This window comes from Eumetopias jubatus, unplaced genomic scaffold, assembly GCF_037043125.1.
Source record: "Eumetopias jubatus isolate StellerSeaLion01/CBP00866 unplaced genomic scaffold, mEumJub1_p1.0 scaffold_14, whole genome shotgun sequence".
Classification (NCBI taxonomy): Eukaryota; Metazoa; Chordata; class Mammalia; order Carnivora; family Otariidae; genus Eumetopias; species Eumetopias jubatus.
In genome coordinates this window covers 40,099,853-40,119,135 of record NW_028274820.1, presented here as the reverse complement: position 1 = coordinate 40,119,135, position 19,283 = coordinate 40,099,853, and the positions used below count along the sequence as shown (strand labels likewise).

The window sequence follows — 19,283 nt, the reverse complement described above, 5'->3', positions numbered from 1 at the left end:
CAAGATATAGGGAGACTCAGGATCCAGGACACAGGAAATTCAACATGGGTGAGAGGCAAAGGGAGTCTCCAGGATGATGGGGAATGGAGATCCCAGGAGGACAGCAGTTGGACCATCTAGGCCTGAAGGCTCCAGAAGGGATTTTTTTTTTTTTGTAAGAAAAACTGAAATATTTTCAAAAAAGATTAAAACCATTTGCAAAAAGTTTGGGGTTAAATAGTGATGATCCATAGGAAACTAAGCAAAAAAAAAAAAAAAAAATGAGACAACTCCAGGAAAAACAAAATGTACAAAGGAGAAGTTATCCCAGTTTACCACAAGCCTTGTGGTTATAATGTCATGATATTGTGAGGATGGAAGATGGGAAAGGTACTTGTATGGGGGAAGGGGGGTGTAGAAAAAAGAGCAAGAGCCTCATCTTCCATTATGATAAATAAATATATTATCAGAAATTGCTTATATTGCTAGTTATTCTTTTCAATTTTATGCCAAAATAAATGGTATTTATTTAGCAATATGGAGATAAATACGAAACTAATGAGCTAAAAGAAGTGAAAGTGGCTGCCACTTAGGTGGGCATATCAAGAACTACATTTTTCATAATAAACCTTGCCTGTGGTATCTTCTTAATGTCTTCTCATCCATTTTTGTATTTTTCCACGCTTTTGTGGAATAGATTTTCTAGGTACCTTAAATTTCTCCTGATGTATATAAATGTATCTTTTCTTACATAATAATTTCCTGCCGCTTGTTTCTGGTATTTAGAGATACGATTGAGTTTTGGCTATTGATCGCAAATGCAGTACCTCTGCTGAACTCAATTACAAATTCTAACCATTTGACCTTATATTTTCTTGTTGTTTATTTTTTTTATGTAGACAAACATATTGTGCAAAATAACAACAGTTTTGCTTCCTGCTTTGCCATCTTCATACATACTATTTATTTTTGCTTTCTCTTCATGCTGGCAAGGACCTCGAGGACAGAGTTGAAATCGTAGCTAAGACAGCAGACTTGTCTCACTCTTGATTTTAAAGGGGATGCTTCTAAAATCAACACTAAATAAACAATCAACTTTAGAAAACACTGCTTAAGGCAGTGTCACTCACAGTGTGCTGTGATCTTATGTGGGCCACTCTTTAACGGGCTGGGAGTACCCGCTACCTGACTGGGTATGCGACATGGCCTGCAAATAAATTTCAAGTTCACTAATTCAGAGCATAATCACTGGAGACAATGTTTCTAGAAAAAAAAAAAATAGCAACCAGAAGATGAGGCTTTTGAGTCATTCTCTGCCATCTGAGAAAAGAGAGTCTCTGGGCAGATGGAAGTCAAGAATTTCACCACCTGTTATTTGCTGTTACTGTTACGTTCTATGTATGGCAAGGGATCTTGCCCTCTCTTTTAGAGTGACAAATCAATTTTTATAGTGATACGCAGTTTCTTTTAAAATTTAATTTAATAAGTAATGTCAATTGGAAGAAAAGATTGAATTCATATTGCACAGGTGGTACCAACCGTAAGGCAGATGGGGCAAAAATCCTCAAAGTTGTTTGCAAACGACAAGGATGGTCAGATTTGTGCTATGACAACATATAACGTAAGAGCTGGAACGACATGAAGCGTGACCGAGTGGGGACAGGGATTGCCTATCGAGCCAGCATCTCTTGGCTAAAGGGAAGTCCCATGACATCTCGCCTTGCTAGGTTCTCATCACTGAACGGGGCTTTCCTAACATGTGGGTAACTTGTGTTGTCCTCACACCAAATAGCAGGGGACCGTCGTTGAGAAAGCAGGGTCTCCTTTACATTGACCTCATACTACATTCTGGGAAGAAACATTTGAATTTTTATGGCTTTCGTGCAGTAACACATTTTTCCTCCAACTGTTAGGATTTGCTTCATGCAGAGTAAAACAAGCAGCTTTCATTTTCCTCTTATGAAAGGGAATAGGTAGAAATAATATACTGCTATTCAGCCAGCTAAACCTGACCTGACTCTCTTTATTCGTAGGGAAATGCAGGATTCACGGAGAGGACATTTTCACTGAGGTAAATAAGCCCTCTCAACTGATGAGCACTATTATACTAATACCAAAGGAAACAAAGGCCAGAAGATGGGGGGCATTAAGTAGAAAGGCAAACAGAAAAATAGCAGACAAAATCCTGCATAGGGACAAAGCAGGCTCTGCAACATTGAAAAAATAGGGGAAAATCCTTTAAGCGAAAATTGCATGCAATTTTTTGGCCTCAATTAGCCTTTTCCACAAAGAGCACTTTTTTCTACAAAGAGTCCATTAAGTAGCAAATGAAATTACATCGGTTTTCAGTTGCCATGGCATTGGTTTTCCCTCTAATGGATTTCTCCGGTCCCCGAGTTTAATGTTAGACTGACTCACTTTCCTTGTCTGTGTGCTGACTCAATTCCCTCTGTCCAGCCACAAAGTGATGTATGTGACTTCTCCTCAAAGTGCCTACAACATAATCCAAGAGAGAGAAAATCCATTCCTCAACTATCCCCCCAGAGATGGAGAGGATGAACCTGACCAGCAACCACATTTCATTCATTAACCATGAACATAACAGTGTCCATTTATTAGATAAACGGAGTTCCCATCCGTGCACTCAGGGCTCCTGGAGCCATGCCCAGATCAGTCAGGGACCGTTTATGGAGTACCTTCTATGTGCCAAGCACTGTCCAGAGGCTGAAGACATAAAAATGCAAAAGAAAGAATGCAAGATGCTCACGGTCTTCTAGAGTTTCTAGGCTGCGAGACCTACTTCAAGGCCCTACTTTTTCCTTCTATTTCTCCAACCATAAAATGGGTGAAATTTTCCTCATTTATCTGATTCACAAAGTGTTTTGCTTTTGATATATTTTCTGGGCACCACACTTTAAAAAACAAAACAAAACAAAAAAATGTGTGATTCTAGGAGTAAGGATCTAAAATAACAAATTTACTTTTTTGAAGTTGCTTATTAGCTATAGCTAAACATTAGCTACAATATCAGGTTTGACTCTGATAATTTGGATATTCTTTCCTGATATGCATAATCATATATACTTTTTAGAAAAATAAGCTTATACTCTCTTATAAACTTCTTTTTAAAAATTGTTCCATGTCAATGAGCATTTTTTACAACATAATCTTTAATTTCTATATGGTATGAAGGTAACACAGCTTAAAATTTTTCTTTTCTTTTTTTTTTTTAAGATTTTATTTATTTATTTGAGGGAGAGAAGAAGAGGGAGAAGCAGGAAGCCCTTCGCAGGGCTTGATCCCAGGACCCTGGGATCATGACCTGAGCTGAAGGCAGACTGAGCCATCCAGGTGCCCCTCTATTTAATTTTTTTATTGTAAAATTCACATAACATAAAATGCACCATTTTTACCATTTTAAAGTGTACAGTCCAGTGGCATTTAATATGTTCACAATATCGTGCAACTATCACCACTATTAACTGCTAGAATATTTTCATCCCTCCAGAAGGAAACCCATGCCCATTAAGCTGTTATTCCCCATTACCATTTTCCTCCAGCCCCTGATAACTCTAATCTGCTTTGTGCATTTCCCTCTTCTGGCTATTTCATAGAAATATGAATCACATAATATGTGGCCTTTTGTGCCGGGCTTCTTTCACTTGGCATAATATTTTCTAGGTGCATCTATATTGTAGCATGTATCAAGACTTCATTATTTTTTATGACTGAATAATACTCTATACAATGGGTAAACCTTTCTTAAAATCTGTTTTTTTTTTTTTTAAATCTCATTGATTGCTGGTCTTATCTTTATTATTTCCGTCTTCCTGCTTTCTTCAGACTTTTCAGTGTTTGAGATGCATGCCCAGATAACTGCAGTAAAGTGGTATAGTTCTGCTGATTTTGCCTTATACACTTTGAGATTCTGTGTTTAGGTGCACATGAATTTAGGATCACCAAAGCTAGACATACACATTTGGGGCTCCTACAGTTCCTAACTAGATGACTCTGCATGCGATGTGGATAATAATGAGTTAAGGGGCACCTGGGTGGCTCATTCGTTAAGCGTCTGCCTTCGGCTCAGGTCATGATCCCAGGGTCCTGGGATCGAGCTCCGTGTAAGGCTATCTGCTCAGCGGGGGCTCTGCTTCTCCCTCTGCCTCTGCTCCTCCACCCACTTGTGCCCTCTCTCTCTCTGTCTCAAATAAATAAATAAATAAATAAATAAAATCCTCAAAAAGTTTTTTTCTATTGGACATGCAAATATTCTTCAGTTTTCAGTAATATAAGTGATTCCAAGCAAAAAATAAATTAGGCAATTTTTTGTGACTCTAAATATATATAAAAATGAAAAATGCCAATGTATATTTTGAAAGTATTCTTTAACCAGTCAAAGCTTCTGATACAAAAATTATAAAAAACACAGTATGACTGCACTATATTGAAGACTCTTACAGAATGGGGAGAAAGTCTTTTCATTCCCAGTGTTCTGCAGACTGTACAACCAAGCCCAATTCTGTTACATGATAAATGTCTTCTTTCTTTCTCATCAGTTATCTCTTAAAAGTTTTTTTTTTAAAGATTTTATTTATTTATTTGACAGAGCGAGAAAGCACAAGCAGGGGGAGCAGCAGAGGGAGAGGGAGAAACAGGCCCCCCGCCCAGCAGGGAGCCCCATGCGGGGCTCGATCCCAGGACCCTGGGATCATGACCTGAGCTGAAGGCAGACGCTTTAACGACTGAGCCACCCAGGCGCCCTTCATCAGCTATCTCTTGGACTCAATGTATAACCTTGAGGTAAGAACCCAAAGTTTGATTTGGAGACCCTACATAAATGAGGGCCCATATGAGCCAAAAGGTGCAGAATGAGTCCTAAGTCCTAGAGGCGGAACTTCTGAGCTACAAAAGTTTTCGAGCTTTTGCCATTGCCCTTCAGACCCATTCACGTCCCATTAAGAGTGTGTGAACGCATGTCTTTGTGTTTGGCAACATCTGTATTGTCATCGTTTGTATCTTTGTTAATGTAATAAATAACAACAAAAGCACCTTCATTTTAATGAACATTTTACTGATTATCAGGGCAGGTGATCATTATGTTATCTTTATTTGCTGTTTATATACGTTTTGGGGGGAGAGGGTCTGAAATACCTATATCTGTTTTTGGTCTTTTGTTCTATTTTTCTCTCTTAGTTTTTAATCTCCTTACTTTATTCTAAAGATTTCCCTCTATGTGAAGGCTATAAAGAGGACCTTTGTCCATCTAGTCTCAATATTTTTTTCCAGTTTTATGACAGCCTTTTTATTTTAGGACCTGTTTGCAACTCGAACACTGAAAATTTTTGCTTTCTCGAATTCATCTTTCTTTTCTTTGTGGCTTTGGCCTTTGATGCCACGGATCTAAGAGTAAGTTTATCTTTAATGGACTTGCATTCTTCCTCCTTGATTATTATTAGCCTAGTTCATTAGTGGCAGCCTACAGGGAGCCTTCCTTGGCCTCTCCCTACCTCTTTACTCCTTCTCATCTTCAGGTAGTCTCCCTCTGTCAATAGGGACAAAGGGGATAGACAGTAAGCACGTCCTCTGGGGGATGAGATGGTGACGCCTCTGGTGACGCCTCTGAGGAGTGAAAGGCTTGGCAGCTCGCTCTCAGTCTGTGGTTGATGAAGTCCCAATGAAAAGGTAGCAATATTAAAAGTCAATAGTTAAACAAATATATCGTGTCTTAACTTTCTAACAATTTTAAAAATAAAAAAACTTAGAAGTTTAAATTAATGAATTAAAATATGAATTAAAATTAAAACGACATCTAAAAACCCTAAATGTGTAAGTCAGTGTGAGCAGTGGTGATGGCCACGTGCTGTAGGTGGCTCGGTCCCAACTGACACCTACCCCTCCCCCATGTGTCTCTGCACTAGACCCTCCCCTCCCCCGGGCGGGCAAGAAGGAGGGGAAATTGGATGGGGTTTTTTTTTTTCCCCCTTGGATTCCCACAGGTTGAGAAGACCCTGGCATCTTTAAGCTTGTTCTCCTAATCTTTCACCCATGACCTTTCCATCCCTTCCCACTCTCATTAAAATCTCCACCCGTTCTGCTCTTGTTTTTGGCTGATGACTTACTTTGCCTTATCCATTCTTGAGGGGCAAAAGCTATCAGAGATGATCTCCATCTCACCACTGCCACATCTATAAGCACTCTGGCGTTTTAAAGCCATCCTTTACTTTGGTCCATCAGTTAAAAATGAGGATGTATCCAACAGTCTCTGGATTCCACCCCCTCTCAGCTGCTAAGATTTGAACATTTTAGTTACCCTGTCTCGTGCATTTTCAAATGTTGGCTTTCTATAAATCATCCTCTTCAGCACACAAACATTTCCTTTTATCTCCAACTACAGAACACTCTGCTGTGCGTGCCCCCAGCCCCCTTCAGCAATCACGCTACTCATGCTTGCACGTGCGGCCAGACTTTTTTGAACAGTTGTCTCTATGTGGCATCCCTAGCTTTTATCCTCCCATTCACACATTATACCATTCAAATCTGGCTTTTACGCCCACCATTTCACCCAAACTGCTTTTGTCAGTGATAATTCTGTCACTTAATCTAAGGAACATATAATTAAATCTCTCAGTAGCCATCGATACAGCTGACCGCCTCCTCCTTCTTGAACCTGCCTCTTTCTTATTCTCTATGATGCCAAAAATGCTTTTGGGCTTTCTCTCACTTCACTTACCAATCCATTTCACTCTCCTTGGCCCCCCTCCATCCTGCTAACATCCTAAATGTAAGAATGTATCAGGTCTTGGTCCTATATTCTCTTTTCTCTCTCCACACTCTTTATCCAAGTGATTTCATTGATTCCCTTGGCTTCAAATACAATCTATAAGCCAACGATTCCTAAACTTACAGCTTTAGTCCAGAGCTCTCTTCTGCAATCCACACGTTTATGTCAAGTGCAACTTGGACTCATTCACTTTGAGGTCTCAGAGCGATCTGAAACTTCTCATATTTAAAACTGATCTGGGGAAACTCACTCTGATTTTGAGACTTAATATAAAGCTCCAGCAATGAAGCGAATAGAACATTAGCAAAAAAAAAAAAAAAAAGATAGATAGATCAGTGGATCCATACATATCTGGCCACTTGATTTTTGACAAAGATACCAAGGCAACTCAGTGGAGAAAAAACAGTCTTTTCAATAAATGATGTTGAAACTATTGGATATATAAGATAATGTATCCATGTATAAAAAAGCTGAACTTCAACCTGTGCTTTATACCATATACAAAAATTAACTCAAAATGAGTCAAAGACCTAAAAGTAAGACCTGAAATTATAAAACCTCTAGGAGGAACCATAGGAGAAAATCTTTGTTCCTGGGATTAGTCAAAGACTTCCTAGGTAGGACACATAAAGCATAAGCCATAAGAGGTAAAAATTGATAAATGAATTTATTAAAATTAAATACTTCTGCTCTTCTAAAGACAGGAAGAATGGAAAGTCAAAGAATGAATAAAAATATTTGCAAACCGCATTTCTGATAAAGGGCTAGTATCCAGAATATATAAAGAACTCTCACAAATCAATAATAAGAAAACAAACAACCCATTTTTAAAAAGGAGCAAGAGATAGGAACAGATATTTCACCAAAGTAAATACACATCTGGCAAATAAATACATACCCATACATCCTTGGTCATTAGGGGAATTTTGATTAAAATCATAATAACATACTATTATAAACCTATTCATATTGCTAAAATAAATTTTTCTTTTAATATGACATTACCAAGTTCTGGCAAGGATGGAGAGCAACTGAACTCATGCAATCCTGGTTGGAATGCAAAATGTACAACTAGGTTGAAAAACAGTTTTGCAGTTTCTTATAAATTTATCATACAACCCATCATCCCACTCCCGGGTATTTACCCAAGAGAAATGGGAACACTTCCACACAAGAATCCGTATGCAAATCTTTATGTCAGCTTTTTTTCAAACTTGCCAAAAAACTAGAAACAATCCAAATGTCCCCCTACTGGGGAGCAGATTAATTGTGTTACATCTATATATGGAATACTACTCAGCAATCAAAGGTCTGATATACTGGTGAGTGCAACCACATGGATGAATCTCAAATGCATTATGCTAAATAGGAAAAAACAGACCCAAAAACCTACATATTGTATAATTTAATTTGTATGACATTCTGAAAAAGACAAAATTATAGAGACAGAAGACAGACCAGTGTTTTTGCTGGAGGTGGGGGCAAAGCGAAGCGATTAACTATAAAGGGCACCAGGGAACTTTTTTAAGTGACTGTGGTGATGGTTTCATGACTATGTGTTTCTCAAAAATACTGAATTTTACCGTGTGTGAGTTATACCTCCGTAAACTAACTTTTAAAAGACTAATTTTTAAAGATTTATTTATTTATTTGAGAGAGAGGGAGTGAGCGTGCCTGTGTGGGGGGAGGGGCAGAAGGAGTGGGAGACTAGCAGACTCCCCCTTGAGCAGGAACCTGACCCAGGGCTGATCCCAGGACTTTGAGATCATGACCTGCGCTGAAATCTAGTCAGATGCTTAACCAACTGAGCCACCCAAACGCCCCTAAAAAACTAATTTAGTGATCCTGCCCACATACATGCTTCTTTCTCAACTCTCCCCATCTTAAAAAATAGCATCCTGGGGTGCCTGGATGGCTCAGTCAGTTAGCAACTTTGCACATGCTATTCTCTATACCTGGACTCCTCTTCTCCTTGGCTCCTTTTTTAATGGCTAGCTCCCTCTCATTCATAAAGTTTCAGCCTCACATGTCATATCTTTAGAGTAGTCTATACATGTTATAATAGTTGACCCCTGACATTTTCTTTCATAACACCCTGTTTGGCTCCTTTCCCAGTTTATTATTATATGTTTATGATTTTATTTTGCTAGTAGTTATCTCCCCTACTAGAATATAGCTTCTTGAGGGCAGAAACTATTTTTTTCAGTTACTTAGCACATTAACTGACACATCATAAGAGCTAAATAAATATTTGTTAAATAAATGTGTAAACTAATAAGCCTCCTCCAATGAAAAAAAAAAAACAGTGATTCCAATGTGATCATCACTGAATTTACCTGGACCAACACACACATTTATATAGTTATATAGTGTTATATATACGTGTGTGTGTGTGTGTGTGTGTGTGTGTTTGAGACTTATAAATTGGGTCCCTACTACATTACCTGAAGAAAGTAATGATCACCAAGTTTCACAACCATGAGTGTGCAAATAGATGACAATGTCAGCCACCCAGAAAGGCTTACCTCTCCAAACCAATTGCTTGGCACAGAGAATGGAGCTGGGAGTTGTACAGAAGTGTAAAGCTGTGTGTCCACTTAAGGAGTAGCAATTGAGCTTTGCTCCATGGTCACAGAGGATCTTAACACAATCCAAGTTGGCCATTTCACAAGCCACATGAAGAGGGGTTTTCCCGTTGGGTCTACAGTTGATTGTAGCATTGTGGTCCAGTAGCACCAGAAGACATTCCACGTGACCAAATAAGACAGAGAGATGCAAGCCTGTTGCCCAGGAAGACTTTAATTTATAACTAGGCAACCAATAACCTGAACAAGAAAAAGAAAGAAAGTTTAAGTTCTTGGCCTAGGATTTTTCTGTTTTGTGAGAATTTTTACAAAGACTTTTACTTTGGTCACATTTATAAAACTGGAGGGGGCAGTGATTCAGAAGTTGTAAACTAGTAACCGATGGGTCTGCAAATGTCTAGTTTAGAAGCATACTTGGATATACTTGAGGGGGACAGGCACTCTTGAGTTTCTCTGTTTCTAGTATTTTCCATTACCTGCTTTCTTTATTTACTTTATCCTCCTAGCCTTTCAAGGCATTTGGGTTTGAGACCCTCATTTATGGGATCGCATTTTATTTTACATGGTGAGTTACATGAGACTCTTATTGTTTCAACTCCCAATTATTGTCTTGAATGATTCTGAAGCTGTTAGTTGCAAGATTATATCTTTTATTCCATCACAGTTCTTTTGCCCTATAGTTGGTGCTGTTGTTGTCAATCGGAGGTATGAATGTATTTGATGTCTTTAAAAATATTTGTCTTGCCAAGATTTTATTTGCCTGCCTATTGGTTTTTACAATATCTCTTACTGATAAGAAAAACTTAAGGCAACTCACAAATTTTACACAAGATTTTTTTTAATACAAGATTTTTTTAATGATCTAAGGGCAAAGGAAAAAAATAATGTAGGTTAAAAAAAAGTGGTCAAGGGTTAAGATCGGTACACAAAATACAAACTGTGTCCTATACACTAGAACCACATTGCAAATTTGCCTTTGAACTTCCTAGCAGCCAAAATAAATAGGAAAACATGATGTATTGCACAATTAACTATGCCCACAAGCTATATACAAATTAATTGCTCAGGAGAAGCATAGCTGTTCCTAGAACTGAGATCTTAGATAAATTTTTCCCATTAGTTGTTGGAAATGTTCTCTTCTCCCCTTGTCCCTCTCTCCCTCACATGTCTCACAAGCCATAACAACAGAACTTCATAAACCTTCTTTCAGTGTCAATACCTAGAGCCATAGCATTAAGCTTACTATGAGTGGGTAATGGAAAATATGTTCAGAAAGATAAAATACTGATGGCCAGATGAAGATGTAGAGATAACTCAACAGCTTAGAAGAGACTCTAGGGCTGAAACAACAAAACATATTTTAACGTGGATAAATCAGAAGGTTGTTTTTAAGTTATAAAATTCCAGTATACAAGGTAAGTGGAATATGGTTTAATGGTAATTTATTTGAGAAAAGACCTAGGGATTTGAGTTGACAGAATTCTCAAAAGGAGCCAACAGGGGGATGGAGCTGCCAAAAAAGCTTAATCCAATCTTAAGCCACGTTAATAAACGTGCAGGGCCCAAAACAAAAGGGGTAAAAGTTGTATTCGTCACTGATTAGATGAGGTCAGAATAAATCTAGAATATTGGGAATACTTCTGGGCAACAGTGCTGAGCATCTGGAGGGTGCTCGGAGGATGAGGCCTACATTACAAGCGGGCCTGGCGATCAGGTATTAAAATTCTCTCATTTAAGTGAGAAACATCACACATGTGCTACTCCTGGGTATTTATCCTACAAGTATCATCACTCACGTATGAAATGCTCTTTAAGGGCCACTGTATTGCCCAACTTCCAAGAATACCATCTGCATTGAACTCTGTGAAAAGTATAAAGTTCTCAGGAATTATGATAACCTGGCCTGTGGACAAGAACATGCACCACACTATAGCATTGTTCTTAATGGGTAACGATTGGAAACAATCTCAATCTTCATCAACAGGAGACTGTTTAAAAAAAATGATGGGGCATCCATGCAATCGAATACTATACAGCCATTATAAAGAGGGCAGTTCTATGTGCACTGATATGGGAAAATCTCAAGATATATTATTGAGCAAGAGAAGCAGGGGCTGACCAATGTGCATAATATGCTATCATATGTGAAAATATTTATCGACACCTCAAACAAGAAACTGGTTACAGCAGTGGCCTCTAAGAACTAGGGGCTGGGAGACAAGGACATAGATTTACTCAACCTTGGATGCCTCCTTTGAGCTTTTAAATTCAATACCTTGTGCATGTATAACTATTTGTAAAAATAAGTGAAATTAAAATAAACTATTGTCCCCCTGTTCAGAGGGAGAAAGATAATTTAGTTTCAAGGCCATATTATAGGGTCGTGAACAATGCTGACTAATCCTGAGGGAATGAATGAACCCAACCTCAAGTTTGTTTTTCTGTAGCCCACAGTCCACCCTAGACACACACATACACACACACACCCTTTTTTCATTCCATTCAGAATTCTAAGGCCATTTGACTTTCCGTCCCTCTCAGCTCTCCCCTTATCCACATCGCCTCTTTAAAAAGAAATCCAAAGTTAATTCACACTAAAGTCTAATGAATTGAGGATTTTTTAAAGTGTGACCCTCTTAGGATTATCCGAATTTATGTAGGAATCTGTATTCAACTAATAGAACTAAGGGCTAAGATACTAATCTGAGACTCCAGACACTGTAAAGAGAAGGTGTTTGTTGATAGGAACTTTTCTCTTGCAGAGACAAATAGTATCACAGACACTCTGGGCTGCAGAATTATCAACCTTGTGCCTGTAATGTGTGTGAATAAACAGATAGGCACACACACTGCATGTGTGTATACCCATTTATACGTTTCTATTTAGCTACGTACACTGAATCTCCGTTCTGAGCAGAGTTTTCAAGCTCTGTGGTGTGCAACCTGCTTTTGATAATGAATGAATCACATTAACACCAATACTTAATCAGTCATTTTAACGCTCAGATTTCCTCAACAAGCAATTTGCAAAGCCAGTCTCTTCTAACTGTCTTGGAAAGAGGCTGGTTCCAGATCTGGAAACTGGAGTATGTTTTGCATGCTGATTAGCAGCAAAGATTTGGCAGCTCTGTGCACCAACTGATTGGAAACTCGTGCCTGCTTCTGCAATGGGAAGAAAAATGATCTCAGAAAGGAAGCAGTAGAGAGCTGATTAAGAAAACACCATTTTGATGTAAAATCAAAGAAAACACAGAATGTTAGCGCTGGGGGGAAGATTATCCAGTCCAAGCCTTTCATTTTCCAGATGAGAAAACTGCCACTTTTTCAGGCTGCTAGAGCCATAAGTCGCCCGCCTCAGTCCAAGCTAATGGACTCAGGATATCTGCAGTGCAGGGTTTCCATCTGTCTTTGTCTTTGTGGAAGCAGAATAGGTTTTAGCGCCAAGCCTGCTTCACAAATCACGAGGAAGGAAAGCAGATCCTGCATTCATCTATAATATGCCACATCTCTGATAGGGAAATGCATTTGCTTGTGGATGTTTTCTCTTCCTCCTAAATTCCCGGTAGCACCTAGAGAATCTAGCCTGCCCGGTTTATTGCATGCATCAGTTGTCCTTAGTCTCAGTCCCTTGCCTCTGCCTGTTCTTTGGTCATAATCATTAACCAGTAAATCAGCCTCGGAGACAGCCAGGTCCTGGGATTCAGCCCACCCCCACCCAGGTGAACTTGTGCCTACGGCTCACCTCTCCTAGATGGAAATGTGTGTAGGGGGTTGGCAATAAGACACCTTTGCTGGTGCCCCTAGAAGCTGAATAGAGAAATAGGAAGGGGACAGATTGTCAGATACAGATCACAGCCCACCGAAGTGTATCCTGAAGCGGCATTGCAGAACTTTTTGGTGGTGGTGTGTATGTGCATCTGTGGTGGGGGGGGGAGGATTCTGGATCATTCAATGCCAGGCATAGCAGGGAAGACTTCTGGAGCGAATGAAGCAGCCCATAGCAAGGAGGCTATGTACCGTCACCCCTTGTGCCCTCACACCTTAAAATGAGGCTGCAGCCACAGGTCGATTTGTACCAAGTGCGGGAAGGAGCAAGAGTGTCTTTTCCACCTCACCTACCCACTCTGGGGACCGAAACTGAGGTAAAGCCACCCTCAGAAACCACAGTGAGGCAGCACCAATTAACATGCTTGTGTTGATACCAAAACACCAAGGCATCAGAATTTGTCCTGTAACATATAACCTCCAACAGTCACAGCTTAACCGAACTACAGTTAACTCATCAGGCATCTTCATTTTGTACACTCTTCCTTCTTTCCAGGGCAGAATTATCCCAGGGCTTCAGGACTAGAATGTGATTGATTCTGAGCATTTGTTTTTCAAAGAGCCTCTCTCTGCTCACCTTGGCAGGTGCCAAGCTGCCTTCTGTGTGCTCAGATGGGCACAAAGGCCAGCGGGGGTAATCTGGGAACAAAGCCCCTGAGAGGGTAGTAAAGAAGGCTCTGCCTCCCTAAAACTGTTAGCCACTCACTCTGTCCCCCCACCCAGGTCTGCAGTGCGTGGGCAGCGATGCTCGAAGAGCCCTGCTTGAGCGAGGGGTTTAACTGAGAAGAGACTATGGATCCTCCCCTAGGCAAAAAGCCCACAGAGACTCTCAAATACAGGCCATGTCCACATAGATTTATAGTATCTGCAGTTACTTTTCACCTTCCCCAAACCATGACACATCATCTGTTTATATCATTTCCCCTTCGTATATCATAGATTATCGGCAGGCAGGGGATTTGGAGAGGGTTTTGACAAAGTCTCCGCTTTACAAATAAGGATAAGATTAAGTAGCATAAAGTGCTCATGCCTGTCTCACCGGTACGGACAGATCAACTCAAACTCTGGTCTCCCGAAATCTTTAAACGGCCGTGGGTGATCTGCTGACTGCCCACATCACACTCCCAAACCAACAGCACTTGTGGGCAAAAGTTCTAGGAGGATTTTAGAAATTTTACCCCTACAAAGATATTCCGCATAATTTTGTGTGTGTGTGTGTGTGTGTGTGTGTGTGTGTGTGTGTGTGTAATTAATTAAATCTGAAACCAAAGAGATAGGCCTGAATAGCTGAGTAGAAAGCCCTCTGCCCAGGAAATACGGTAAAGAGAGAAGAGTTAGTGTTTGGGCTATCTTTTGGAAGAAGGGATTGATTCTGCTTCATGTTGGTGGGGATGTACACATCCCTGGTAAACTTTCAGCTAAGCCTGGGCTCTGCAACAGTTATCAGCTATAATGTTGTCTGAGTCCAAAGAACCCCACACATGAGAAGCCTCTGTTATTACAGCCAAAGGTTACACATGCTGCTCGTGGCTGGATTAGCAGACATTTGCTCTGCCTGTGTCCACGTATTTACACAGTCCTGAAGGATTATAGACTAAAGCACAATTCTTGGCTATCTTTTAATAGCTAATATTTTCAGGATAAATCTCAGAGCTCCCCCAGGAGAGGGAAAAAAAAGTCAGCCTGAAATGCAACATTTAAAAGAAAAAAGTTTGAACATCCAGGAAGGGAAAAGAACCCTTCGGATGGTGATAGGAAAGTAGGAGAGCGAATTTCTGGCACAGAGGAAAATGAGGTGATAAAGAGATTATTCATTAAGAGAGTGGAAATAAGAGCTTTCAAGATATTTGGAAGGCAGTTGTTACTAGTAAAGTAGACAGAGTACCTGCCAGAAAGTTTTCCAGCGAAATCACTCATTGGTTATTTTAATTAAAAATATGACTACCAACCAAAGAACCTGCGGCTGTGGGCCATAAACGAAGTACTTAAAGTGCATTACACTGATTAATAAAAGGACTCTGATTAACCTTGCTGACGAGGGAATTTCATACCCAAGAGAGAAGTATGATATTCTGCCTGTATCATTAACGCGCCAAGACTCATACATCTGAAAGAGAATCGAAATATGTAGTTGGAAAAGCCTTTGGAAACAGCTGTACAGATGTTCACGTTTCCAATATAGGAATCACTAGTGAGAACCCATATGAATAGCTTTGGGTTTTCTTACAGATCCTGCGTTCACTCTGGATACTGCACACTTGGCTCATGGGAAACTTTCTATCATGAATATCCCTTGACTTCACAACTACTTACTGCGTGTGGCAGTTAAAAAAGTTGTTTGTGTATCTAACTTTTCTTCACGCCATCCCCATTTTAAAGCCGTCGTCTGGTAGATGGAATTTTGCTTGCTTGTTTTTTGCTTTAGAGACACATGTCTCTGCTGTCCTCCAGGGGTTACCCCAAATGCCAGCCAGCATGTTTGTAATGTTTGCTTTCCAAAGTGTGAGAGAGGTTTTTTTTTTCTTCATTTAATAAAACATGATTTTATCTGAAGATTTGTTGATGAGGTTTAACATAACTTTAAAAAATAAAACAAGAGCTCTCTAACTTTAAGAATCATTCTTAGGTGCTGGGGCTAGGTGAGACCCACAATTTGAACCTGAGCTCTGGAATTCTGCTCTCTGTCGCATGGGCAAGAGAAGCTACTCAGTGGGATGAGGAAGCAGAAGTGAATTTCCAGATGCTTTGTTCTGCCTTCCTCACAGAATCCACATTATACATTTGCTTACGTGAGTGTGCCAACTAGATGGTGGATTTGGGGGAGCAGTGTTTAGGCCCCAAGTTGATTTCCTCGCCAACAGAGTTCTGAATTGTCTTTCCAAAAATTATGAACTGACTTGTATACCAACTTAGACATACCATAGTTAGGGGAAAAAAAATGTGGTCACTTTTGAAAAATGCTGTATGTCCTGAAAGAAGTAAAAATGGTTTGGGATTAATTGTCCCCCTGTTGATCTTCTGCAGGACAATGAAATGTTGAATATAGATTACATTATTAATTATACAAGCAAATTTAAAGGTCACAGGGTATCTTTTATAGGTTTTAAACATTGTCGTGCTTAATAAGCCACAAGGTAACTAAAACCTGAAGATTCTCACACTTCAAAAGTAAACAGATAACGTTTCTGTTTCCACATCTGGATGCTGGTTATATAGGTTTGTTTATGTTATGAAAATCATGCTGTACACTTATGATCTGTACACTTTTCTGCGTGGAGCCTTTCAAAGGTGCTTTTAAAAATCAAAAACTGCTGCTTAACAATCCAACAGCATTCAACGTCCTAAAAGTCTGCTATGATTTAATAAAGTCTCACAAAGTTTAATCCAACTGCATACCCTTCAAGGCCACACAGAAAAGGGTGTCATGCCTCAGAATTATTCAGAAAGGAACTAACCCTAATTAACTAATTAACCAGTGTAGCTTGCTCAGCCCTACCCGAACAGGGTAGGGAATTCCTTTGTGACTTAAGAAATTGATATAACCACTTAGGTCAACTTTGCTTGGCTAGCAACTAGGATTCTATTTATCACTTCCATTCCTGACTGAAATATTAAAGGGATTGATAATTAGGCTGGAAGACATGTGAAAACGTAGGACAAAAAACTTGAAGAAACTTTGAAGAAAAATGAGGCTTTAATCTGGGTTTAAGATTAAAGAGATGGACTCTTATACCCACATTAAACAGAGAGCACGTGTATTTCTTTCTGTGCATACAAGCATGTGCTCACGCACACATACACACAATTCCTGTATAGACTCTGAAGATATGACCATAAATCCTTTTATTTCTGTGCATATGTTCACCTGGCATGTATAAGAAATGGAACTTTACTTTTCCTTTCCCAGAGGGTATAATTTGCTGTTTCCCTAATGGAAAGCCACATCCCACAGTCCTAACACTATGAAAACACCCATTACTGTGAATGAATTTTTAGCTCTATGAGGACCATAGGAATCGGCTCATATTGACAGAAAGGATTAAAACTGCATTTTCTTCTGATTCAGGGGTGATGACCCCACTGGAAGCAGGAGAAACTGCACCCTTCTTCCCCGGAGCCTGCCCTAAAACTTCCTTTTTCTCACAACCTTAAAACCTCAGGTGATCCATGCAATTTGGCGTGTTTAGGAGATGGGAAAAGGTAGTCTTCACAACTCAGTGTTAAATAAATTACACTGACTTGGACCTAAGTTATTTTCATGGGCATACATGTTAAGCTTAAAAGATACCTTAAAAATGTATTTAGCGTTCAGTCTTTCACGAACAAATCCAGAAGGTTAAAGTAATCTGATTATATGGTATACGCTCCTTCCTTATAACAGAGCCCCATCAACTACTTTTTAAAAAACAAACCTCTTCATTCTCTTCCAGTCAAGGTAGCAATGCCGATTTATGATAAAGCCCTCCAGGAAAAATCATAAACACAGTCCAGTAAATTAATGTGAAAATATATACCATTAACATTAGTTTCTGAAAATTCATGGTGCTGATGATTTATATGTGAACGGAAAGTACTTTCAACATGAAGAAAGAATTGCTATCTCTCTCCAAATAATGTACACCAGACCTTATCATCTATTTTGTTTAAACAGAAATGATGTTGGACATGGTGTTTGTTTGTAGTCTGCTCACCAGATGGCCTCGCTACTCAAGTTCCCCATTAACTAGCTGATTTGGGAAATCAGAATCTGCGTACTTCTAATTTATTTCTGATTTCTTAAGTGTGGGTTCCAGAAAAATCCCTTGATAAAAAAAAAATTCAGTTCTCATTCTTGTTACCCTCGTTCTTCAAAAGGCAGACATTCTGTACTCAGGATATCTACAATTTTGATCTATTATTGTAGTCAAGGAAAAAAAGTTAACTTTTTAGTTTTTCTGGTTTCAGCTTTTTGCCTGAACTAAAAACTCATTAACATGATAAGGACCAGCAAGGTGCATCAAGGCAGAGCCTTACCCATTCATTAACCCTCCAAATGGGGGCAAAAATTCCCTTTTCCAACCAGATAGATACAGAGATGAAATATCTTTAAGTGGCTGTGTGAGCATAGAGTTAGCACTCTGTCCCCAAGGCAGTCACACAGTCTGGATTAGATCTTAGCAGTCTGTTTAGCCATAATCTAGAGATGTTTTCTTTATTCTGTGTCATTTTAGGCAGAAGAAAAGTTAGAAATAAAAGCAAAGTACACTAATAAATATGATTGTCCAGGATTTCAAATTCCAGACACAAGGATAGAGAAAGAAAAGAAAAGACAGAAAGAAAGAAATGCAAATATACGCCACCCATGATGCTATCTAGTTAAAAAGAGAAAAGATTAAATTAGAAATATTTTTAAAATACATACTTAAACTTAAAAGCCAGTAAGAGCTACTGGCTTAGAGTGGGTGACCGACACTGTGCATTACAAAAAAAAAAAAAAATCCATTTTCTATCAATTTTATAATCACACCTATAATTTTTTACCTTGTTTATAAGATGCCAAAACCATATTCTCATCTTCAACTTCAAAAACTGTGTCCACATCTATTAGCCTTTGGATTAAAATGGCCTTCAGTTTTCCGAAGTCATTTGACTTTAGAGCCTCAAGGAAATTTCTCTTAACTAACTTGGCCGCTGCAGATTTAGTGATAGGGGTGGCGGCGCCTTCCATCCTTCCTCTCTGGAAGCTTTGTTGTGATTTATCAGGAGAGCGGCACCAAGCAAACAGGCACATGCTGGAGAGCCCACAAACTGTCGGCTAATTTTATCCCAAAGTTATGCTGATCCGTTCTATTTATATAGGGATCATTTCAAACTTCAAAATATCCTTCTTGGCTGTCACTGCCTTTTCAGGTCTTTTAAACTGGTTCTATACTCACTGATTCATTGAATAATATATCGTGTCAATAACAAGGAAAACCCTTGCAACACATTTCGGAGAGCGAAATGTCAGTATTATTTCTTAAATGATCAAAGCAATAGTGTAAGATTTAAAGGCTCTTAATGCTTTTTTTTTTCTCCCTCAGTAAAAACATCTGGTGCCCAACTGGAGAACCAGCGTCCTGCTCGGATTAACC

General features: G+C 39.3%; 1 protein-coding gene across 1 annotated transcript in view; it reads right to left on the bottom strand.

The window, feature by feature from the left end:
* ASB4 (ankyrin repeat and SOCS box containing 4) overlaps positions 1-18,877 on the bottom strand; it is a 54,155-nt gene extending 35,278 nt beyond the window's left edge. The window contains exons 1-2 of the mRNA XM_028117369.2: positions 18,691-18,877; positions 9,286-9,585 (exon numbers count right to left, since the gene is read on the bottom strand). Of these exons, the coding sequence (XP_027973170.1) occupies positions 9,286-9,585; positions 18,691-18,877 (487 nt within the window). The remainder of the gene's footprint in view (positions 1-9,285; positions 9,586-18,690) is intronic.
* Between the last annotated feature and the right edge of the window lie 406 nt (positions 18,878-19,283).